This window comes from Lissotriton vulgaris, chromosome 1_1, assembly GCF_964263255.1.
Source record: "Lissotriton vulgaris chromosome 1_1, aLisVul1.2, whole genome shotgun sequence".
In the NCBI taxonomy this organism is placed as follows: domain Eukaryota; kingdom Metazoa; phylum Chordata; class Amphibia; order Caudata; family Salamandridae; genus Lissotriton; species Lissotriton vulgaris.
The window spans coordinates 934,152,361-934,177,551 of record NC_141685.1 but is presented as its reverse complement, the minus strand read 5'-3'; the positions used below and the strand labels follow the sequence as shown (position 1 = coordinate 934,177,551).

Below are 25,191 nucleotides of genomic sequence, written 5' to 3'. Positions count from 1 at the left end.
GAATGTTTGGGTGTGGGATTGGGAGGAACGGATTTGCGTTTGGACACTTCTGTTGGGTATTTTACCGTTGTGTTTACTGTGTTGTTTTTTATCTCTGCGAAAACTTTAATAGACACTATTGAATAATAAAAAAGCAAAACACAACACTTAAGGAAGTCCAGCTAGCGTTAAATGCAAAATAGCAAGCAGCACAGTAAAAGAATTAAAGACCCTTGTCCTCTTAACTGACCAGCATGCTTGCTAGAAAATTGTCAGTTTGAGGATAATGCTAAAATACATAAACTTTGGGTATGTATGTATATGTGTGTGTATATATATATATATATATATATATATATATATATATATATATATATATATATATATATATATATATATATATATATATATATATATTCTAAATATTTGCTGAACCAGGCCGTTTCTCCTTCCTACGGTGCCAGCGACGGCGGCAGCTGTCGTCTGTATTTACTCCCCACGTACTTCCTGGAAATCCAAGAAAAAAAAAACCAAGCGGCACATCTCCGGACAGCACAATACTTTATAGTACACAAAGACGACGCGGTTCGTCCAGAGCCTTTTTTGAGTAAACTTAGGGAAGATATATATATATATATATATATATATATATTTTCTCTTCTTGCAAGTCCTTAGAACCTATTCAGATCACAGGAACTTGACACTTTCTGCAAAATTGTATCTAATGAGGAGGTGGCAGGATCTTCTCCCCAAGGAAGAGCAAGGCGTTCTTGAGGTGGACTTATCACTCATACAGACAACACGGGACTCCTTATTCCTATGAAATCCTTCTTCCCTCTGCCAAATTTGAAAACGAGGCTGCATTTCTTGAAAATGTATATGCATACAACCTAGAATAACATGACTTCCGGGCCTACTTGAGCCATTAAAATTAGCAAGGGCACTCGGAGCTACGGAATGTTCCAAACCACTGCGAAACGGTATCCATATTTGCTAATTAAATATTAATACATTCTTGGTTATTTATATATATATATTCAACAATACCATAATGTATAGGATTATGTAAGCATGATACAATTAAGAATACTGGATTAGATTGATGCATGCTGAATCCTACACAACCAGCATTAGGTTCAAACAAGATTGGCACACTTATTCTCAAAATGTAAGTTATTGGCATGTGTATAGCACACAGTCCACTCTGTTCCCGAGCTCCCCCAATTGGAAGCCTAGGGGGTGATTTTCCAAACGGTTCTGAGGATGCTGTAACGGACATTAGTTACTTCACCCTGTGGAGGTACACTATCAGTAGTTAGAATAGGTATGTTCCTATTTCAGGTGAGAATCACCACATCAGTGAATTGTCTGTGCAAGTCCTTGGTGTTTGATGGGGGACGCCTGAGAGCTGTATCAAATCACTTACATGTCCCGCCTACAATGGAGGGGACAGCCATTGGTCATCGAAGTATATCAGTGTGTGGTTCCAGTTGTTTGGCTGGACGCTGAGCCCCACCTCTATTCCCTGTTTTGCATGATTTAGGCTAAAATGTTTTTTGAGTACGAGGAAAGAGTAAAAAGTGTTGGTGGACACATTGCTTATGGGTAGGGTTGCAACCTAGCTATTTTTTACCCGCCTGGCCTGTATTTTTATGTCCTGGCCAGTAAAAATATGAAGAAAAGCATATCATCCTGTGTTTTTACCCTTCTGAAACACCAACTTAAAACAGCAAATACATAACTCATTTAGAAGTATGTGAGGGGTGTCTAAATCGTTTCAGAATGATTATTAGAGCATACAGAGAAATAATCTCCATGCTAGACAATAATTTTGACAATTTTACACAAATTATTTTTCACCTCCCTGTTCCCGGCTGTTGTAAAATTGCAAAACATAAAGATGGTGTACTTTTTCATAAAAAAGGTTGCAGCCCTATCTATGGGCAGAGAGAGGGTAGCCTCTATCGAATTGTTCATTGTGTAATTTAGAGCCTAAAAATGAGTAGCATGGGGCTTTGCTGTTTGCATGTGTTCAAAAGCAAGGAGCTCAATAAGTTTCCTTTCTTCGGGACGTTGCTACTAGACCTTTGCTTTTTGCAAACTTCTGTAGGCTTATCCACTAATATCATATGCAGATTGGAATGTTTGGTCTTTTCATAGTTTGTCCTCAATGTTTCACTCACCAATAAAAATGCATGTTTATGTACTCATTCAAGCATACTACCTTTCTTATATTGATTTTGAAAACGTTTACTTGGAGCCCTGCGTTTAGAGCTTTTTCCCAGAATGTCAACAGTCCTGATGCCATTAGTACTGGTTTTAAGTCTGCTTTAGCTGTTTCCAGCCTTTTGAAATTAATATCCATAAATAAAATGCACGTATGTAGAGTAGCTCCCACAGCATAGGGAAAAGGGTCAGCCTGCTTTACCTGTAGACTGTCCTGCACTGATTGACCACATTTTGCCTAGAGATTTGCCCTTATTCTTGCCAAAAAAGGTACACTTCAGTGCCTGGCCTGGTGGGCCAGTACTTTATGTTTCTTTGACTTTTTTTCCTTTTAATTCTTTATCTTTTTTTTATTATTAAATCATCCATGTGTGTTGAAACCATGTGTTCAGATTATAGTAATTCAAAGCCAATAGTATATTTTCTTTGAGCCAATAACTGTCTTATTTTCCGGTAATGTGCTTTAAAACAAAAAGGTTTTCTGTATCTGTTCTGTTCCAAGCACACCTACATGCTAGGAACCATTCTGACGTTTCTATTCTAATTCTATTCAGTTATTGTTTTTTAAAAAAAGAAAAAAACATTTTGTCGAAGTGTCCACATTTAGACAATGAAGGTTCTTTTTTTATTTTTTATTTTTGTGGCATTTGTTAGCAAAAATCTGCATTGCACCAACTTTCCAAAGGCAGGCTAATTTGATTGGTTATTGCTTAGGTTGGCAGCAAGGCGTGGTTTTTGTGTACAATGCTGGTTTTTCTGGCAAACCCCATGATTAATCTGACACAGGTTGCCAACTGTTTTGAAAAAGTGTTTTAAAAAGTTTTAAGAAAGTAAAGAACAGGCAGACTGGCAATTGCGGCTAGTATGTTTAGAAGGTTTGCAGTGGGACACAGGCGTTGAAAGGCAGAAGGTGTACATAGGGAGAGGTAAAAGCCTCTGTGAAACGTAGGTTATGCTTCCACCGTCCATCACAGGTGAGACCTCTCGTTGTATCCACCTCTGCAGGTCGCATCTCATAAGTACTGTGTAGCACTGGAGATCACATCTATGTACTGTGTCCGCGTGTGGATGCCCTGTCTGGAGGATTAAGTTGGTTATATATGGTGAGGTAATATAAATTTTATGGTCATGTTGTGTTCCCTAGCGAGTACCCCACCGACTCCATGTACGAGTTAAAAGTGCATGTAACTTCCCTCCTGTACCAGCTATGAAGACGCAAATACATTTGCGTCCAACGTTAACTTGTCCTCTTTCAGACCCACCACGAATGGGTTTGATGGTCCGTTCCTGAGTATGCTATGCCAACGTCTTTTTGAAGTGTACTCCTACGTTTTTCAGCCTGGCTGAAAGTAGGCCCTGAATCTCTGCCACCGAGCCTCTTTTCTGGCTTCTGACTGCGAGGGCCTCTGCCCAAGCAGCCCCCGTACCCGTGAACTCTGACTTACTTCTAGCGCGGCCCTCCGTGCTCAGCTCAGCCTGCTGCCTGCCAAGATTGACTATAACCTTCGAGTTATCTGTTTTCCTCCCCGAAGATACATTCCGGCCTGCTAGCTTCAGTAAACATCCTTCCTCAGCTACAGGGCTAAAGGGCCGACCTGTCTTTATGCAAGTAATTCATAGCCTCTGTTGCCATGCTTCCATGGAAGGCCCCATGCCCCCACGCTTCTCATACAGACACTCAGGCGCTTATACACGCACTCCTAGCAAGTATAGAATAGCTTTTGCTCTAGAGACCTTTCTGCCCAGATAGCTTAGTTCCTAAACATCAGATATCGGATATGATAGAAGCACAAGTTGATCTGACATGCCAGACTTCTGTCTCTTTCCGCCAGTGTAAATGTCAAGTCCCCTGCACCCCGTCTATCACACGTCATGCAGCTGCGCGCGCATCCAAGCTTCCGATTTCCGCTGACATTGCAACATTCTGTTAGCACCACCCCTTGGTGCCACCCACTTGCGTCACCTATCAGTGACGTTTCTAGCACACACGCCTAGTTTACGCCTCTTGATGATGTACTAGCACCACGTGTATACTGTTATCTTGTCTTCTCTCAGCTGTTACGCCTCTTACATTGAACATTATGATGTAAATCAAGTATATAAGCTATGTATTGTCAATAAACGTTGGCGCGCTCATCTATCCCTTCTGACATCCTGTGTGGTGGTCAGAACATGATATCCTGATTCCTTTATGAGGAATAAAACCCTTAGAAACTCTTACACCACGGACTCTGTTTTCCTTCTTTCCGATTGAGTTATTATTGATTAAGTACTTACCTGCATAGAAATTAAGAGAGTAAATTAATTATTTACATCATTTTGGCGCCCGAACAGGGACCCCTCCCCCACCTCACGCGCCGGAAGGTGCGTTGCAATCCGTGTCCCCTGCCATCAGTTAGACGGACAACACGTGTACTGGCAGGATTTCCTGCATCCCCCTCTGACACACGGAGGTGACGAAGACTGCGATCAGTGCCCAGACGAGGCGGTGAGGAGTGCGGAGGATCCCGACCAGAGCCCAGCCGAAGGAAGCAAGGTCCGAGGTGTGAAGAGGCCCACCAGTTTTCCGAAGTTTTCCGAAGTTTTCCGAAGTTTTCCGAAGTTTTCCGAAGTTCCGAGTCGAGTCCAGTCGAGTTTTCCGAGGCCTTCTGTTTTCCGTGCTTCCCGGTGAGTACCATTGCTGGGTCGTATCTAGACGGGTTTGGGTACGCAAGTCCGGTCTGCACTGTTTTTAGGCAGTGTATCTGTACTGTTTAGCAGTATATAAAGTATTCCGAATTTCTGCACTGTTACAGCAGTGTATCTGTATCGTTGAGCGGTACATTCAGAGTAGGGGGAAGTTAGCTATGTCTTTAAATGTTTCATGTGATTAATGTCGTGGTATGAATGTGATTGTTCTTGTGTATTATTGTGTTTTTTTTGTTTAAATAGTTACAGGCGAAATTAAGTATTAAGGATCAAGCATTTCAGTATCAAGTAGGCACAATGCCGTTTTTTAACAAATTAAAGCAGATAGGAACTAGGAAAGGGATGTTAGAGGAAGAGATTCCAATCCCCCCTAGGGACACTCCAGGTAATTTCATGTATAATAAGCATGGCATAGACGCCATCTTGTATCTAGAGTTATGGACAGATTATACCAAGCACCTAGAGGAAAGATACCGATGGCCAGTTAACGGAACATGGGATGCCGAGTGCATCATAAAGGTAGAAGAAATATTACGGAAAAAGAAAGCTAGACAATCTCAGAAAGACGCCATAGAATTTTGGCGTAAGGAATCACGTAAGCGTGCTGATAGAGCACTCCGTAGAGAAGACAGGCTTAAAGAATCAGAAAAGGCCCAAGAAAACGAATTAGTTACTGAGGGAATTCGAGTAAAAGTAGAACAAATAGATCGTATCCTAAATGGCAAAGTGAACAACATGTATCTTTTGGCCGATGGTACCCCTGACGCCATTTCAGAAATACCGAAAAATTTGCCGTCACCATTAGTTCCAACTAAAGTAATGCATAAGACTACTAAAGACATATTCCTAAATTCATATCTCGAAGATGTAGCGCCAGCTTACACCAATCTGCCTGTTCGTGCCCTGCCTACTGACAGGGCCGGGGGTGGTACTGCCCCCCAAGATCACTCTCAGCCGACACCGAAAAAGACTAGTCCCGTTCCGCCAGCTCCGCCACTTCCCTCACCTAAAACTGATCTGCCGAAACCACTTCAATCAGATCCTACTAAAAGACAAATTCAGATACTGACTACACACAGAGATAATGCCCAAGTTTCCGCTTCAGGAGGTGCGACCGCGGGTCTCCAGACCCCGCCACCGACTCACAGATTAAATCTCAGAGGTATGCAGAGTCCTTTTACGCACAGATCCCCCCGTTCTTCTAATTCATCCCGTCTTGATGCACTAAAAGAAAATATGTCAGTTTGTAGATATGATCCAGAACCTGGACAGGACGACTTAATGGTATTAGCGTCTTTACGGTTAAGATCTGCTACTGATAGTTTGTTATGTTATGCAGGAATGAAGGAGCACCTAGATAGAATATATGAGTTCGTTCAAACGGGAAAGGACCCCGACAGTATTAAGGATGCCCTGGAGAAACAGAAAGTTACCATGCAAGCACTGATACTACGATTTTTCATAAATTGTCTAATAAGAGAACGAGACAGGCCCGGAACAGAGCAGAGTGAATTGGATGCATTGAACAAGTGGGGTCAAAATATAGCCGATGGAAAACATGACAGACAAAATTGCATAGAGGCCATGTATAAAAAGATTAAGAAAGCAGTGATAGCAGTACACGACAAAGAGAAAGAAAAGGCTCCCTCCGAGGAGGAAGAAGAATCTGAAGAACTAGAACCGACTACAGGCACTATAGCATATGTAGGTAAGGGAACTTATCTTAGGAAGGGTATCCGTCCAGAAAGCAAGAGAGTTTTCTTCTCTGCCTTAACGAATCCGAATTCTGCTGAACATCAGTTCCAGGAAACTGATAAACGGCTTCGAGATCGAGTTGGGTACCATGTACTCAATTCTATGGATGAACAAGAATTAGCCCGATCAGCGGTATCATGGGCCGAAAATGCAGACATATATAATGATGACACCGTAGCACAGACATTTCTGAACCTCTCCCCCGACGAACAGAAATTAGCAGGTATATATATGACTCAGCACCTTCTCATTAAGTACAGAAAACATTATTCCGATCCAGGTCCCTTACATGAGACACTAGAAGCACTACTGATGGATAGATGGAGAGGCCTAAGCACTAAATTAGTTCAAATAATTCTAGAACAACGACGCAGATATGATACCTTTGTAAGTCCTGAATATGTTCCCGCCCCACCTCCAGAAAGGAAAATGTACCATATGCAGTGCGGGGGTGGTATTGAAAGTCAGAACCCCTTGCGAGAAGTGCACCCTGTTATGGGTGAGGATAAAATTTTGAAACGCGTGTATGTACACACGCCTCTAACTAAATTAGAACTGTTAGAAATGAAGAAATTAGTACCGTGCCATGATAAAGACCCTGCAGGTTTTCATAGAGAGCTCAAAGACATGTTACTGATGGGGGACTACACATATGATGATATCATGAAAATGTTGAAAGTATTATTGCCTACGGGTATATTCGAGAAATTAAAGGAAAAGGACTGGGAGGTGGGAGACGCAAAGATTGCCTGGGCAGAAATAGAAGACGAAGAAAAGAAACGGGTTCCAGGGTTAGGCCTTGGGGACAAAACTAAAGCATTACCAGGTTTAATAGTACAGGTCCTGCCCAGATTATTGACAACTAGAAAGGAGGATTGGGATGCAATCTCGTCCTGTAAACAGAAACATGATGAAGATACTAGCGACTTTTATTCAAGATTCGAGAAATGTTTTATTATCAATAGTGGCCTCCAGCCAAGTAGCGAGTCGTACCCACATCTTTTCGTATCAAAGTTAGTCGAGAATTCCCTACCGTTAGTTAAAAATAGAGTGTATAAAGTCGAGAGTACATGGCAAGCAAATACGCCATCCCAGATGTTACAAATGTTACAATATCACCAGAATAGAATTAGGGAAGAACAAGACCAGGAACAGAAGCGCATGAAAGACACGAAAATGAAAATGTTAGTAGCCCAGACGGTTCCATCCGACAGTCACAGAAAAGGTACGGCCCAGACAAGTCACACTGCAGCTCCTGTTAAAGGGACATGCAATTATTGCAAGCAGCCAGGTCACTACGTACACGAATGTGCAGTTCTGAAACATAACATAGCGACAGGAAAAACTAAAGAGAGACCGCATCCTCCTAGACAAGACCATAACCAGCATCAGTCTACACAGAATACACAGCCCATGCATGCATCCGCACAGACAGCACAGACCGTAGCAGTACCACAGCCACAGCCCATTGCTGCAACCCAGCAAGTCTCACAACAGATGTACCAGTATGCCCAGTCTGCTTACCCCGAATATTCCCGATATACATGAAACAGCCTAGAGAGGGAAGGTGGCTTGCCTCTTATCGAGATTCCTGTAGATCAAGAAGGTCCTTATGTACACAGTCAAGTATTGGGGAAAGATAGAAAGTTTTTAATTGACACAGGGGCAAGTCGCACTACAATAAGTCATGACGAAGTTCCAGGGGCACCCCTCTCAGGCTCACAAAATGTTTCCCTTGGTTTTTCAGGACAACCTATTGTAAATGAAGTCTCAGAACCAGTTCCCCTGGCTGTGGGTCCATTATCACGCGTTACAGACCTGTTACTAACAAAATCATGTCCGGAAAATCTGTTAGGAATTAAAACACTGAAGGCTCTAGGGGCTATAATATGCTGCTCCCCGGAGGGAGTTAGACTCTTTCTGCGGGATTTCAAGGGTCATTACGTCCTTCGTGAGTTTGACGTCAGATTGAAAAATGTACCTGATTACTTGTGGGCAAAAGGCCCAACTGATGTAGGATGTATGCACATTACACCATACCGCGTTACCCTCAAGGCAGGTGTTGTATTACCCAGAATCAGACAATACAAGTTACCACCCGATGCTGTAGCGGCTTTACTGAAAATCATTGAAGAGCTCATTGCCCAAGGAGTGGTCGTCGAAACCGACTCCAATATCTGTAATTCACCCATCATTCCGATTCTTAAACGTACTGATCCCAATGCACCGCCAGTATATCGGCTGGTGATTGATCTTCGAGAATTGAATAAATGCATTATCCCACAGTATCCTGTGGTCCCCGATATATCATCTCTCTTGACTGCTATTGATTCAGAAGCAACGTTCTTTACTGTAATTGATCTCAAGAACGCCTTCTTCAGCGTGCCTATTGATCCAGAGAGCCAATATCTCTTCGGATTCTGTTTAAATGGACGCAGTTTCAAATTTTCGCGCGCACCTCAAGGATTCACAGAAAGCCCCAGCATCTATAGTCAAGCACTGAAAAGACAACTAGATTGTATTCAAATGCCAGTTAACACCGCTTTACTACAATACGTCGATGATCTGCTGATCACCGCACGAAGTGAGCCCGAATGTGAAAAAGCATCACTGACAGTTTTACATTTCCTGGCTGACAAGGGACACAAGGTGTCTCCTTCGAAGCTACAATTCTGCGCTCAGCAAGTTGTGTACTTGGGTCACTTGCTGTCCAAAGTGGGGAGACAGCTCACTCCCGATCGCATTCAGTTAATTGTGAACATGCCGCAACCCAAGACACAAAAGGAAGTGCGGGCCTTCATAGGCCTCACCTCGTACTGCAGACAATGGATTCCCCAGTATGCATTTCTAGCTAAACCACTCATCCAGTTAACGACACAGGAGGCAGCGACTTCGACTGTCCTCCCTTGGACTCAGGAACACACACAAGCTTTTGAAGAATTAAAGAAAGTTTTATGCCAAGCACCAGTTTTAGCGACACCATGTTACAGCAAACCGTTTACACTTTTTGTTACAGAACGTGATGGCACAGCGTTGTCTGTCCTCACTCAAGACCAAGCAGGTTCACATAAGCCTTGTGCTTATTTTTCTAGTACATTGGATTCAGTAGCTCAAGCACTCCCTGCGTGCTTAAAGTCAGTAGCAGCAACAGCGTTAGCAATAAGACAAAGTGATTCAATTGTTTTAGGTCATCAGTTAACAGTTCAAGTACCACATTCTGTAGAGGTTTTGTTAAACAGAACCCAGACTCAACACTTAACTATAGCACGACTGACAGGTTATGAATTAACACTATTCCAGCCACACATAGAAATCAGACGTTGCAGCATCCTGAACCCCGCAACACTGTTACCTACAGTTATGACAGATCCAGCTCCGCATGATTGTATAGAAATAATTAATGCAGTAACTAAGCCTAGACGAGACTTAACAGATGTCCCATTGACAAATCCAGACCTGACACTTTATGTGGATGGTTCATGCATGAGAACAAGTACAGGAGAATTAGTGGCCGCGTACGCCGTGACCACTGAAACTGAAATTAAAGAAACACATCGTATTGACACCCTGTCTGCTCAAGCAGCAGAGCTCATCGCTCTGACTCGAGCCTGTATTCTAGCCAAGAACAGAAATGTTAACATATACACAGATTCCCGCTATGCCTTCGGAGTTGTACACGACTTCGGAGTCCTCTGGCAAGAACGAGGTTTTCTGACTTCCCATGGGGCCAAGATACAACATGGCCCCCTCATTCAAGCACTGTTAGAAGCAATACATTTGCCCTCGGGCATATCAGTCATGAAGTGTAAGGCACATACTAAAGTCACAGATTCTGTTTCCCAGGGTAACGACCTGGCAGACCAGACAGCAAAACATACAGCATTGACTCACACCCAGACTACTGATGTGACAAAGACAATAGTCCAGACCCAGTGTATGGCAGTTAGAGATCCCGCCCTAGATGTAATTGATATCCAGACACATGCTACTCCAGAGGAGATAAAGAAATGGACTGAACTAGGAGGGATTCAGACAGACCAAGGTTGGGTGACGAAGGGAAAATCTATATGGTTTCTCCCCGACTCAATGGTTCAAGTCATGATAAATACAGCACATAGTCCTGCCCATCTTGGAGAGAAAGCCATGTTAGACAGTTTACAGAATCTCTGGTACAACAAACACTTACGAGCAGCAGCAAAACAGAAAGTGCGTACTTGCATGATCTGTTGTCAGTTCAATCCAGGTAAAAGCGTCCCTGTTGAGCAAGGTGGATTTCATCCTCCCGATCACCCTTTTGAAGTCCTCCAGATGGATTATATCCAGATGAATAGCTGTAGAGGATTTAAGTATGTCCTTGTAATTGTTTGTGCTCTGTCCCGCTGGACCGAAGCATACCCAGTCCCAGACTACACTGCTCCGACCACTGCCAGACAGTTGGTTCGTGAATTCTTCCCACGGTACGGTTTGCCCCGTGTCGTGTATTCAGACAACGGACAGCCGTTCTCGTCCGAGCTGATGAAACAAGTTTCCCTCTTGCTAGGATATCAGTGGAGGTTCCACTGTGTCCGACATCCCGAAGCAGCTGGCCTTGTAGAAAGGCATAATCAGACACTAAAAATCCGTCTTGCCAAGATCTGTCAGGAAAAAGGGGTCGACTGGATAGTCGCCCTGCCCGTGGCACTATTCTACATGAGGATGGTCGCCCACTCGAGATCAGGGCTATCCCCGTACGAAGTGGTCTTTGGCAGACCGCCGAATATGTGGGGGACGCCCGTTCCGAAAAAGATCACTGATATTGATTGTAACATGTTGACAGATTACCTTGCCTCCTTGATGTCTGCACTCCAATCATGTCGTTCACAGGTTGCCGCAGCCTTCCCTGACAACACCGATGTAAAGGCGCATGAGGTCCGCCCAGGTGACCTGGTAGTCGTCCGGAATTTCGACCGGAAAAGTCCGCTGGAGCCCCGCTGGAAGTCTCCAAAGACCGTTCTGCTTACCACTAGGACCGCCGTGAAAATCGAGGGGAGAAAGGGGTGGGTCCACACGAGTCACATCAAATTATGCAATGAACTAAAAAACGGACTGAAACAGGACTCTGACTCGTCCACCCCCACCAAAGACTGTGTTGAAGCACAAGACGTTACTGTGCCTAAAAGAGAAAAGACTCCTCAAGAACTTTACCGAATGAAGCTTCGATCTAGCAAGTCAGACAGTTTAATTGTTTAAGTCCTCCCTTAGGTGAATCGGTTAAATAGTTTCTGACATGTATCCCCTAGATCGAGTTAGAGAGAGAGAGGAAAAGAGAAGAACATATTGCAAATCACTTCGTAGTCACTGCATAGTGACACTAATAATCATGTTTATTCTGAGTATTCTAATTATTATTGCCAGCATTCTGCTTCCTATGTACTGGCCTATTTTCAGGCGTGAACAATCTGCTTACAATGTCTCTGCTGAACACACTTTTAGTGAACTTCCTGCACATGAACTCTCTTACAGACTTGCGCTGCGCAACAATACATTTATTAGTATGTTACACCATTCCCATCAGACAAATAATGCTACAGACTGTTGGATATGTGGCCGACTCCCTCCCTACCAGAATTACAAGGGAGCTCTGCCTCTCTTTCCGTACCCATTCACTCACAATGGCTCCTGTGGAGCATGGTTTAAAATAATTAATTCTTTAGATCCTGATATTGCTGTTTTCGATGGGGGCTGGGTTTGGGGAAACTTGAACTTAGTCCTGCTCAACGTCTGTTATCCTGATCAAGAAGGACTTCCCACTCGAATAGGAACTGATCTAGAAAATGAAGTATATGGATTAGGTAATTACACAATTAGCCTTATGATCCTCACTGTTGAATCTGAAACTGCTCCAGTTCTGCCCCATATGTTAGTACTACCAGTCACAGGTGAATTATGTGTTAGCAAGAAAGGTTCAGTACACGTAGGTCATAGTAAATGCACTACTGTGGTCGAGTTCAGTGACCATGGTAAATCGTCCTTTAAAGCTATCAGTCATTCCTACTTTGTTTGTGGTCATACCGCATACATACGTTTGCCTCCAGATTGGGATGGTACCTGTTACATTGCATTCCTTCTGCCACCTGTTTTCCTAGCTCCTCCTGATTACCATAGAAACACGAATCTAGCACCGAATAGACCCAAAAGAGATATTCCCCTTGTCGACTACACAGAAACGGCATGGGAACAGTACACTGATTTCAATAAAGGATTCTTTTTCTTCCTAGGACCTGTCCAAAACAGTAAATTAATACGCAGATTAACGAGAACACTTGAAGCAGTAGTGAACGAAACTGCCTCCGCTCTAGGTAACTTAACAGAGGAGCAGTCTGCTATACGGACTGTTGTCCTTCAAAATCGTCTTGTGATTGACGTCATCTTGGCAGATAGAGGTGGAGCTTGTAAGGTCATCGGGTCAAGTTGCTGTGTTTTCATTCCACAAAACGCACCATCTGTCTATCAAGCTATCACCCGTTTACATAAAATTGCAAATCAGATACATCAGAATCCAGGCACCTGGACTTGGTCCGGTTGGTTCTGGACTACGTTGACAGCTTGGGGATGGAAGATCTTATCGTTCCTAGGCATTGGCCTTGTTATAGTATTCAGTTGTTGCCTGTGCCTGCAGTGTGGGCCAGCGATATGTGGACTGTGTGCCACATCCTGCATTGAGCATTCCAGTTGCCTCTCAAACAGTCAAAGAAAGAAAGACGAACATATAATGTTACAAGAACAAACTGATCGATTTATGAGGATCGATATATCATGAAGGGTCCGTAGGGAACAAGGAGGGAATGAGGTAATATAAATTTTATGGTCATGTTGTGTTCCCTAGCGAGTACCCCACCGACTCCATGTACGAGTTAAAAGTGCATGTAACTTCCCTCCTGTACCAGCTATGAAGACGCAAATACATTTGCGTCCAACGTTAACTTGTCCTCTTTCAGACCCACCACGAATGGGTTTGATGGTCCGTTCCTGAGTATGCTATGCCAACGTCTTTTTGAAGTGTACTCCTACGTTTTTCAGCCTGGCTGAAAGTAGGCCCTGAATCTCTGCCACCGAGCCTCTTTTCTGGCTTCTGACTGCGAGGGCCTCTGCCCAAGCAGCCCCCGTACCCGTGAACTCTGACTTACTTCTAGCGCGGCCCTCCGTGCTCAGCTCAGCCTGCTGCCTGCCAAGATTGACTATAACCTTCGAGTTATCTGTTTTCCTCCCCGAAGATACATTCCGGCCTGCTAGCTTCAGTAAACATCCTTCCTCAGCTACAGGGCTAAAGGGCCGACCTGTCTTTATGCAAGTAATTCATAGCCTCTGTTGCCATGCTTCCATGGAAGGCCCCATGCCCCCACGCTTCTCATACAGACACTCAGGCGCTTATACACGCACTCCTAGCAAGTATAGAATAGCTTTTGCTCTAGAGACCTTTCTGCCCAGATAGCTTAGTTCCTAAACATCAGATATCGGATATGATAGAAGCACAAGTTGATCTGACATGCCAGACTTCTGTCTCTTTCCGCCAGTGTAAATGTCAAGTCCCCTGCACCCCGTCTATCACACGTCATGCAGCTGCGCGCGCATCCAAGCTTCCGATTTCCGCTGACATTGCAACATTCTGTTAGCACCACCCCTTGGTGCCACCCACTTGCGTCACCTATCAGTGACGTTTCTAGCACACACGCCTAGTTTACGCCTCTTGATGATGTACTAGCACCACGTGTATACTGTTATCTTGTCTTCTCTCAGCTGTTACGCCTCTTACATTGAACATTATGATGTAAATCAAGTATATAAGCTATGTATTGTCAATAAACGTTGGCGCGCTCATCTATCCCTTCTGACATCCTGTGTGGTGGTCAGAACATGATATCCTGATTCCTTTATGAGGAATAAAACCCTTAGAAACTCTTACACCACGGACTCTGTTTTCCTTCTTTCCGATTGAGTTATTATTGATTAAGTACTTACCTGCATAGAAATTAAGAGAGTAAATTAATTATTTACATCAATGGAGTGGTATATCCTGGTCTAGAAACCTCTTCTGTGGTATTGCGGCCAGTTCTGGAGGCCTCACCAGTAGTGTTGTTTTTAACTCAAGAGTTCCCATCTGGAGTTTTGTGTTCAGTTGACTACATCTGGAGCATTGTCTTCAACTCTGGAAGCTACATCTGGAACACTGCAGTTCTAAAGTCTCATTCCAGTACTGTTTATAGATCTGGAGGCAGCCTCTGGAGTGTTGGATTCAGTTCCCATTTCCACAGTTATTAGGAAAAATCAGAGAAGGTGCATTGTTTTTATCATAAGGTTGGTGTGGAGGGATACAAGAACTTACACATTACACGTGACGTCTGTAGCAGACAACAATTACATTTCCTCAGGGGTATAAATGCTGCCAGCAGTTCTGCATGTACCCTTGCTGTATCCATCTAGAACAGAGGTCTTCAAACCGTGGAAAGGGCGTTGGGTGTGGAGCTTTAATTATCTCTGGGAAGGAGGGGGCCCCAGACTGTGGCCAAGTGGAGCATTTTTTATACCCTTGGGCCAGATAAAAACACCAAGCTGAACTCAACGCTGTGTTTTTAGTAACAGTAAAGAAAATGGCAGTGTGCCAGCCTGGAATGGGCCATCAGTAATGTCAGTGGTTAGCCAAAGTGGGAGAGGTTGGGGAAGAATGAATAAGCCACAAAGTCCCTTCCCCCTATTTCTGATGAAGAATCACACCGTTTATACTTTAACAAATTAGGGAACCCTGTCTGCTGATAGAAGGCTGGCAATCGTGTATTTGTAGTTTGAAATGGTATTACTGAACAGAACTGCAGTACTTGACTTAATAAGTATATTCTGAGCTTCCAGTTCTATAGAATAATTATGAGAAAATATGTTTGCCACATCGGGGGGTGGGGGGTGTTGGGGAATAGCCCACGGGTAGCAGAAATATTTTGAAGCCCATTGGTCTGGAACCAGGGGTCTGTGGCTATGATTAGAATAACTTTGGAAGAGGTCTTCAAAATGGGGCTTAATGGACCTGGTGGTGAGGCGTGGGCACAATGATCTGACCAAGAGAAGAGTCATGGTGATAAAAGAGCTTTGTTTTAAGTGGAAAACATGAGTGAAAGAAGCCACTCTGCAATGGGCCATCATTAACACCTTTTGTCATTTTTAGGTTTCGCCTGCCGAAAGCTGCACAAGCAGCGTTTCGCGCAGAGCGAAATCTTATGTCTTACACTGTGTGCTTTAGTTCAGCCTCTCTCTTCCATTGGCTAGCTCCATAAATGGAGGCTAGCCATTGGAAGAAAGATCTGTCAGTCATTTCCTGAGGCGATTGGTGGGCGTTCCGCCGATTCTTTCCCTCTCCGCAACGTCATGAAGACGTGGGCACTGTGGGCGTGGACTTTTTTTTTTTCTACACCGGTTTGTGTTCATTGTTCGTCTTGTTCCCTGTCCCGCTGGCTGTTTCCTGACCACCCTCCCGCTGTCTGTGTGCCTGCCCGCCCCCCCTCCCGCTGTCCGTGTAGCCGCCCGTCCCCCCTCCCGCTGTCCGTGTGCAAACATTGTAGAGCACGGTGCGGTACACCACCCTTTCCAGTGAGGCACGGGGAGCAGCGCAATCAGGGGGCACAGTACGATTGGCAAGCCCCGAGCGCGTGCACATAAGTCAAGCACGGAACAGCGACCCCATTAACCAACAGTGCGTGCCTGCACAGGACAGCCATACAACACAGCGCGGGAGAGGCCCGAGCCAACCGATGCCCCAACAAAACAGCACTTTCTTACCGGAGACAACAAAGGAAGTACTGGTGTTTGGGCACCGGGCAACCGGCAAAGCTCTAGACGTAGAAACAAATGACGGACAACACATTGGACATAAGAGAAGCCTACTGGAGGCGGTGCATGCGATGCCCATGGCACCAGTTGTCAGTGGTGTAATGAAACTAGAGTTCAAGCGCCCCCCCCCCCCCCCCAACACACACAAAGTACGCGGTGGGAGCCATCACGATCCGAGCCCGCCATCTCTGCCTCACCTACCCCCACCCTCATTATCAGTACCATACAGGAACCCACCGACTACGGGACTCATTGACCTATGATTGTGGCACACACTAACCCCATGATTGTAGAAAAAAGTGGCTTGGGCGGGCGCCCCCAATCACTGACACTCTCAAAGTTAAAGTCAGGGGCTCAGAGCGCATCGCGCTGCTTCTCGCACACACAGTCAGTCACTGATTAAAGGTCCTATGATTGATGGGCCTGCCTCTGTGCAGGCACATGATGACCCGCTCACCCCTAGAGCAGGTCTGGCATCCATCAATGATTGTGGCCTGCAGGCCTGGCTGGCTGCAGTCCTTGCTACATTCTTGCTTGTTGTGTGTTATCTCTGGTGTCACTATAATTCATTTGCTGGAAGGACGGCACGGACCCTCACGGTGCACACACACTCACTCCATACATGTGCGCTGTACCTGCACGCCCACCCAACTCCCCCCCCCTCCCCTCCCCCCCCCGGGTCACCGCTTGCTTTCAACATTAAGCCTGGAGGCATACATTAGCCAATGCCAAATTAGCCAATGTGGTGGGGTCTCCCAGGGCGTCATTTGTGTAGCGCGCGAAAACGCTACCAATGACGGCCCTGGGCAGCAGTTGCATTGGTCAGCCCCCGCGCGCTTCTCTTTAGGTGCGGGCCCCGGGGCGGCGGACGCGGTGTCGGTGATGAGTGGTGAACTGGTGGTTCCTGCGCCGTTGGTGACTGACAGGCAGACTGTCATCGTTGCACTGCGGGCGCACTCCACTGACTGTGAGTGACTGACGGCCCGGGCTGCTTGCTCGGGAGGAGCGGAGGTCGGGAGGAGGACTCGTCATGAGTCCGTGTGTCATTGCTGCTGCCCGCCCAGGCAGCCCCAGCCCTTGAAGAGCACAAGACACGGTGCACAGAGCGTCCCTTGTTTGCCCATGGTGGAAGTAACACTGCACACCTCTATCACGCCAGGGATCCAGGTACAAAGATGCTTTTGACCCATGAGTCAAAAGCATCTTTTGACCCATATGTCTTTAATGCAAATGTCTTGCATTTCAGTTGTTTGTGTAATGGCTATATTTGGAGAAACATGGAAATGTAAAGCCCACGATTTCGCTTGGGATATACTGTGAGGTATAACACTTTCCATTCAAACAGCAGTCAGAGGGTCAATTTTCGTCCTTGCACTAGGGCTGGTGACGCTGGCTACGCACTCGGAGGACATCTCTTCACTTGTCTGAAGAACGCTGTTATACAAATTTTGTCATTTACAATGCCAATAGCTCTAATTTTTCCAAAGGCGTAACCATTGCATTGTAAGTGCTTGTTTATATTTGCTGGGAGTAGGGGTCAAAAGAGAAGGGTCTCCAAATATTCCTTAAACCACCCATTCCAACCATTACTGATAATCACACTGTAGATACTTCTACACTTTAGTAAGGCCTGGCTGATCAGAATAGTATTTGTAGCAATCGTGTATTTGAGTGCATTTTTAAAAAGGGTAACCGCACTTAACTGCAATGTTTACATTTGTGTAGACCTATTTAAACATTGCACATTTAATAGAATTATTGTAATAAATTCTGGGGGAGGGGCACGATTTTTAACTGGGTGGTCCGGCTTCACAATGTTTGAAGACCACTGCCCTAGAACAATGTTCTCTTCAAAAGAATGTTACGTGCTTCTCAAGCCTCTTGAGGGAGCTGCTGTATTAAATTCCTAATAAGTTTTTTTCTTGCCACAGTAAAGACAGTAGAAGGCGTAGGGTCAATTGTAGTTGCTACAGACGGTCACACTTGATCCGCACAAATTGTACCTTGCTTTTGGAGCTGGGGACAGTTGGATGCTAGGAGATAATGCCCTTTGGGGGAGGGGTGTTGTTGAATCACTTTGCTGTTTGCCTGGGCCCGTACCTACCTTACTGAGCAGATGGTGGTGGCGGGGGCATCATAATATCATAATTTCCGCATACAGGGATCTGGTATGTGCCATCTGTGCACGGACGGAGGGGGCGTCCGGTGGTTTATTGTTAGACTCTTAGGTAGTCTTTAAAGAATGAGTATCATCTGCTACCAGTTGGGTGTGGGGTGGGTATAGGCGTATAAAGGATGCTGAGTGCATCCATCCTTGACGCCCTGACCCAAGCACACTGTGGGCTCTTGTATCCGGAGTCATAGCGAACACTGGTGCTCCAGGTGCAGAGGCACAGGGGCCAATTGAACCATGATAATCAGGGCTGGCTATAGGCGTGGGCGAGCTGAGCCCATGCCTGGGTGCCAGTATTCCAAGGGGCGCTGCAGAGAGCTGCCTGACTTAATGTCATGCAAACAGCAACTTGTCCATCCCACTTGGTCTCAAAAGGGGTCCCGGTAAAAACTTTGTAAGCAGCCCTTAATGTACCTCAGCTTAATTGTTAGCACCAAATCAATCCCCTGCCCTCGTCCTATCTTCCTACCACTTCCTGCTGTCACACCCCAATGCCCCCCTTGACCTCACCCACAACAAACTTCAAATTATCTTTCTGCCCAAGGCGATGTCCCAGACAATCTGTTTTAGGGCCAGCCCTGATGATGATTGATGTGATTTACTACCCCAAAAGCAGTCAAAGGGGTAATTTCCTTGCTTTGCACCAGGGCCTGCTTGCTACTTGCTAGTCACCGGCGACATCGGTTATGTATATGAACGCGCAGATGGGATTCCTTCCGGGTGGGGAGTCAGTTGCGCCAGCGCAGTCCACGTTTTTGAAGAATTGTCTTTCCAATATGTAATATATCTTAACTCACTTGAGAAAGCTTGCACAATTTATTACAAAATGTATTTTATGTGTATGAAACATGGATTTTAACTGTATTGTGTTTTTTAATATATGTAATGTGTTTTGAAATGTATGTATTTTATACTTTTTGTCTGTGCTTTTATGAGTGCATAACTCGAATAAAGCTTTTTCAACGATATTAAGCACTTCTTGTTCTGGACCATACCGGCTCTGGCACAGCCTGTTTAGAGTTCCTGCGGTGGCAAGGCCACCACTGTCAGAATTTACTTGGTCTCCTGGTCAGTTCTGGTGCATATATTCAAGTACTGGCACTAAACCCTTTGAGAAGGGGCTGTGCCTAGTTTGTCTCCGCATATATTGATGATGTCACACTACTCTCAAGCAGGGCCTTGTATCTGCTCCTTCACAGCTTCCTTTGCTTGCCTATGCATGCTTGACGGGCAGTAGGCACTAATCCCGGTTTAAGCTCAAGGTGCTTGTCAGTGCTTCCAAAGACAAGTGCATACTTGAATTTATACAACGCAGAAGGTGCAGATTATGTTACCGAAGTCTGAGAATATCCTTTTCCAGTTATACGTGGTTCTTCTATAGTGCATCCTCACTAATGCTGTGGGCACTTAATGCTTTGGTGCAGAGCTTCTCTAAGATAGTAGGTATTCCCTTTGGGCGGGGGAGGTGTGTGGGTGCAGTTAGGTCTTTCGGTCAATGAGTTTCTTTCTGAGGGCATCACTGATGTCATATGTGGTACCTCTGATAAGGTATGGGCAGGGTTACTGAACTTAGGCGATTCTACTTATGCGATTCTGTGGCTGCAGCTTCTTCCCACATTATGGATTTGCCACACAGTCCACCTAATCTGCAGATTTTAAAAACCAAAAATTGTTTTCAGCTCAAACGGATCGAAAGTTACTAAAAACGTGGCAACATGGGTTCGCGTGCACTGAAAGGGCCTTTGCAGTAGTCACGTAGTCATCTTTCAGTTGCTTATTTCTGTTTTTGATTGTTAAACTGGAACTAATAAGGTGAAATCTTTGCCCGGACAGTATTACCATGTGTAGAAATGACAAAATAATGATAATGAAGTAATGCTATCAAAACATTTGCCATTTCTTGCAGCACCATTTATTCAACACTGCTGCATAGTTTGGTTTTCCCCTGTGATATCATTCTAGGGGTCATGGGTGTGGGTGCAGAGTCAAGGTGGCATAGAGCACACTCCTTCACTTTTAGCTTCCTCCTTCTAACTTTAATATTTCTTTACGTGTTTCAGTGGCACAGTTTTGCTCCTTGGTTATGCGTTTCTGTACTTTGTGGCGGAGTAGACGTCCTAGGGTATCGGTGGTGAGCGGCAGCAGTTGCATTTTAGGGTTCTGCTGTCACAATGGGCATAGTCAGGTAGTGGGGTTGTAGTCTCCTGTACAGTATGTGGCTATTTTTTCAAACTTCCTTCTTTCTCTTTTTCTCTCTCCCCTCTGCCGCTGCCTTGGACTATAGCATTTTGGAAAGTCGGACATCGGGTAGAGATTCAGCAAAAATTCTAACCAGAGGCGCGGCAATGCTACCTGCCACAAAAGGCAGGTAAGTGTCATCTTCAAACATTCCCAGTGGCCCTATTTTGTTTCATTATCAGCCAACAGAACAAAATGGCAGCAGTGTGGCCTGTTAGTTAAGGGGTGGGGGGAAGAATTCCAGCCGGGGTGTCCACATTGGGCATAAAGGATCGCAAACATTTGAGCATGTTCTGGCTCTCCCTCAGCTTGGACAGTTCTGTGTAAAGTGCTTCAATGAAAGCATGCTACAGATGGTAATTATAATTTTCCCAGCATCTTATTGGGACACCTTACTCCTCAGCCTCACTGCAAAATCTCCTCTTGTGAACTGTGGCTCTAGTGCAGAAATTGTTGCACTTTATCATCTTTAATCTCCATGCATACGTGTAAAACCTATTTAAAATGTTTCCCATCCAGGTACTAACCAAACCTGACCCTGATTAGCTTCTGCAATTGGGCGCATTTAGTGTGATATGACCGAACACACATTTAGAATTTCTTGGGTCTTGCCTCACAAGTCTTGTGGTTCAAGCCACTGTTCTTGTCGCCTGTCTCTGGACTGTCGGTAGTGTCTCTTTACTCTTCTAGAGATGGAAACAGTTCTTCAGATGTGGTCTGCAGCACATCACTTCATTTTTCATATATGACTCGTAGAATTGAGCATCGCATTCCAGAAGAGGACCCAAGAACTAGACACGATACTCACTATGTGGCCTTGAGAATCCGGCACAAGACTCTAGATGTGGCCTGCAGATGTAGTCATAGTAGTAGTAGTAGTAGATGAGGGCCTGGGTGACGGTCTATCTGGTGTTGGTTGAGATCCATCTGAAAATTCTGCAGAGCATGCAAAATGTGCGGAAACAGAAGGAGGCGACTGCGTTGTCTTGTCATGGTCAGTTGGCTGTCGAGGATGACGCTGAGGTTGCGTGCATGGTCGGTCGGTCGGTCGGTGTGGGTGTAGGTCCGAGTTCTACAGCCCACCAGTTGTGGTCTCATGCAGAGGTGTTCTTCCTGAAGATCAGTACTTCAGTTTTGTCGGAGTTGAGTTGGAGGCAGTTGTCTCTCATCCATTTGGCTACGTTGGTAATGTTGTTGCAGAAGTTGGTTTTGTGGTTGGAGGGGTCATCGGTGAGCGAGAGGATCAGTTGGGTATTGTCTGCATAGGAGATTATATTGAGTCTGTGGGATCCCACGACGTCTGCGAGGGGGATTCATGTAGAAGTTGAACAGGGTGGGGCTGAGGGAAGATGCTTGTGGTACACCACATATGTCGTCTTTGGGTGTGGAGGTGAAGGGAGGCTGTTGGATCCTCTTTGCATACTGTAAGGAAGGTGGCAATACACTTAAGGGCGTCTTGTTGTATGCCTTTGTTGTAGAGTCTGATGAGGGTGTTGTGGAAGACTGTGTTGAACGCCACAGAGCGGTCAAAGAGAAACACAGCCACAGTTTTCCCCTGCATTTGAGGAGTGATTTTGATGTCATCTGTGGTGTCAATCAGCATGGTCTCAGTGCGGTGGTTGGCGCTGAATCCTGATTGTGAGGCGTCCAGTAGATGGTTTGATGAGCTGCTGGTTGATGACTTTCTCTAGTACTTCGGCCAGGTAGGGGAGCAGGGTGATTGGATAATAATTTTTGAGTTCACTGGGGTAGACGGAGGAGTAGTCTGACGTCTGCGTGTTTCCATCTGTCCTAGAAGGTTGCTGTGGAGGTGTTGAGGATGCTGGTGAGTTGCATGCTGGTTGGGTTCGTTGCAAGGTTGTATAGTGGGTGGGGGCAGGGGACAGTGGGCACCCCGGAGTGGATGGAGGACATGATGTCTGAGGTGGTCAGGGTGGTGGGCGGGTACCAGGTGCTAATGATTTGGTTGACGCTCGCTGGTTGGTTAAGGTTGTTTGTGTAGAGGGTGGCAGGTTGGAGGTTGTAGTTGTAGGTGATCTTTCTCTGGAAGTAGTCTGAGGGTGTGTTGCAGAGATCTTGGGGAGGGGTGGATGGTGCTCTCTATGGCCGCTGGGATGGATAATTCTTTGATTTTTCTGAAGAGTTCCTTTGTGTGATTGGCCACGGAGTTGATGCGGTGGTGATGGTTGCTTTTTGGCTTCCTTGATGTGCCGGTGATTGTTGCTGAGGGCTATTTTGTGAACTGCTCTGTTGGCGGGGTTATTGATCGGTTCGCCGGTTGGTGACAGTTAAAGTGTGTTGTAGGATTGTGATCTGACGATTTCTAAAAATTCACAGTTTCCCATTAATCAATCTTGTCCCCCCTTAGGTGTGTGGTAAGATTGTAATAATGTATGAATAGTAAGAGGTGTTCTTAAGAAAGCAGCATCCTCGACAGGCAAGAGACCTCTAAAGTAGACCTAATTTCTGCCATTCATGAGGACTACGTAATCCAACTACTGAAGTCTTAAGTTTGGATCTTCTCATACTTTCTGTGTCAGAATTTTGCAAACAGTCTTCCTGAACCATTTTTTTTGCATCTGTCTAGGTTCCACAAAAATTGAAAGAGAGTGTAGTAAAACCAATCCAATTTGGACCCATTGTTGGAGTCCAGTTACAGGCCTATATCTCTCCCCCTTTGATGTTAAAGAAGAAATGTCTTGCTAAGTGGCTTTCAACACCACTTACAACAAATTAGTGTACTGGATGTGGCTCAAGCTGAAGGGGACCAAAACTGCTCTGGTCTGTATACTGAATTAATTAAGGTGTAGTGTGGTTGGTGGACATCCACTTGGATCTCCTCACAGAGTTTGCTATAGTCGATCATGCTATCATGATCAACATGTGGCAGAGATAGGCCTTTGAGGGTCTGCCCTTGCTTGGTTCTCTTAATTTTTCACAAGTCGAAATTACTCTGTTGCAAAGTCACTCCGGTAAATTTCAGAGTACCCCGGGAGCCTCATTGGCCCCAATTTTGTTTAATATTTATGTTCAACTTTTGTATCTTCTATTCGTTCCTTTTCCCTGGAATGTTTGGCATATGCTGCTGACACTCCTCTTCTGTTTCACTTTAAGTGTCCTACTGAACAACTTCAGCAATTTCTTAAGCCCCGTCTTGCTGCTATCGAAACGTGAATGAGTAAAAATGTGTTAAAATCGAACATAGTCAAAACGGGTCTCCACCTTATCTGGTCAATGTTGTAAAGAAACGTAGGTCTTAAAATTGACAAAAGCTTACTCTTGGCGAAACAAATTACTGCTGTGGTGTCTTCATGTTCCTACCAAATTATACTCCTCTAGAAAAGGTGGAGTTGTCCTGTCTTACTCTTGGCGAAACAAATTACTGCTGTGGTGTCTTCATGTTCTACCAAATTATACTCCTCTAGAAAAGGTTGAGCTGTCCTGTCAGAACTTCGGGCAATTCTAGTTGCCCCATCCATTCCCATCATAGGTTATGTCCATGACGGATATCCCAGCCTGTCTGAAAAAAGTTGTTCTGGCATGAACCAATCCAGAATATAGCTATAAAATTAGCTTTTGAGTATATTTGAGTACATTGTTAAATTTGGCGTAAATTGCACTGATTTCCAGTTAGCGAAGGGTACTTTAAAAAAAAAAAAAGCTTTATGGTTCATAAATCAATAAACTAATCTGGTGCCCCTGCTCTCATATCCTACGTTTTCAAATATACTCCTGGGCATGCTTTGCAATCTGGCATGGAGGTCAGGGCCACTGTTCCCCTTTTTGTTATTATTTTTTTTAATCTGTCTCGATGGAAAGTTTTGTTGGTTTTTTTGTTTTACAGTTCAAGCCTCTAAGGCATGTAACCGGCAACCAACTGCCCTCCAAACAATTGTGGATTATGGAACCTTTTGCAAGAAAATAGAAATGTATCTTTTGACTAAATATTAGGACAACTCTGTCTTACCTGTTAAGATCAGTTCTGAATAGTCTGTAAGACACTACTATTATTTCTTTTCTTTTCTTCTCTCCCTCTCCTAGAGCCAAAATGCCTTCTGGGTATATGTTTGCGTTTAGTAAGTATTTCTTTTGTGTGAATGGCCCTCTTCCTCAAGGGCTGAGTGTTTAAAATATTGTGACTCTCCTGTAGAGGGACAGTCCAGTGGCCATGACCTCTTTTGTCCTGCAGACCCTAGCAGCATCCTGTTTAACCATTTAAGGAGTTGGTGAGGAATCTCTTCAAGATTGAATTCACCTCTTGCTAGCCAACGCCAGTT

The 25,191-nt window shown here is 44.9% G+C and overlaps 1 protein-coding gene across 2 annotated transcripts in view; it reads left to right on the top strand.

The window, feature by feature from the left end:
• BLOC1S1 (biogenesis of lysosomal organelles complex 1 subunit 1) overlaps positions 1–25,191 on the top strand; it is a 138,550-nt gene that overhangs the window by 37,781 nt on the left and 75,578 nt on the right. Inside the window, exon 3 of one of the 2 annotated variants that reach the window (XM_086959126.1) lies at positions 20,961–21,044. The exons of the other annotated variant lie outside the window; for it this stretch is intronic. Coding sequence (XP_086815252.1) covers positions 20,961–21,044 — 84 coding nt within the window. The remainder of the gene's footprint in view (positions 1–20,960; positions 21,045–25,191) is intronic. 2 annotated transcript variants of the gene reach the window in all.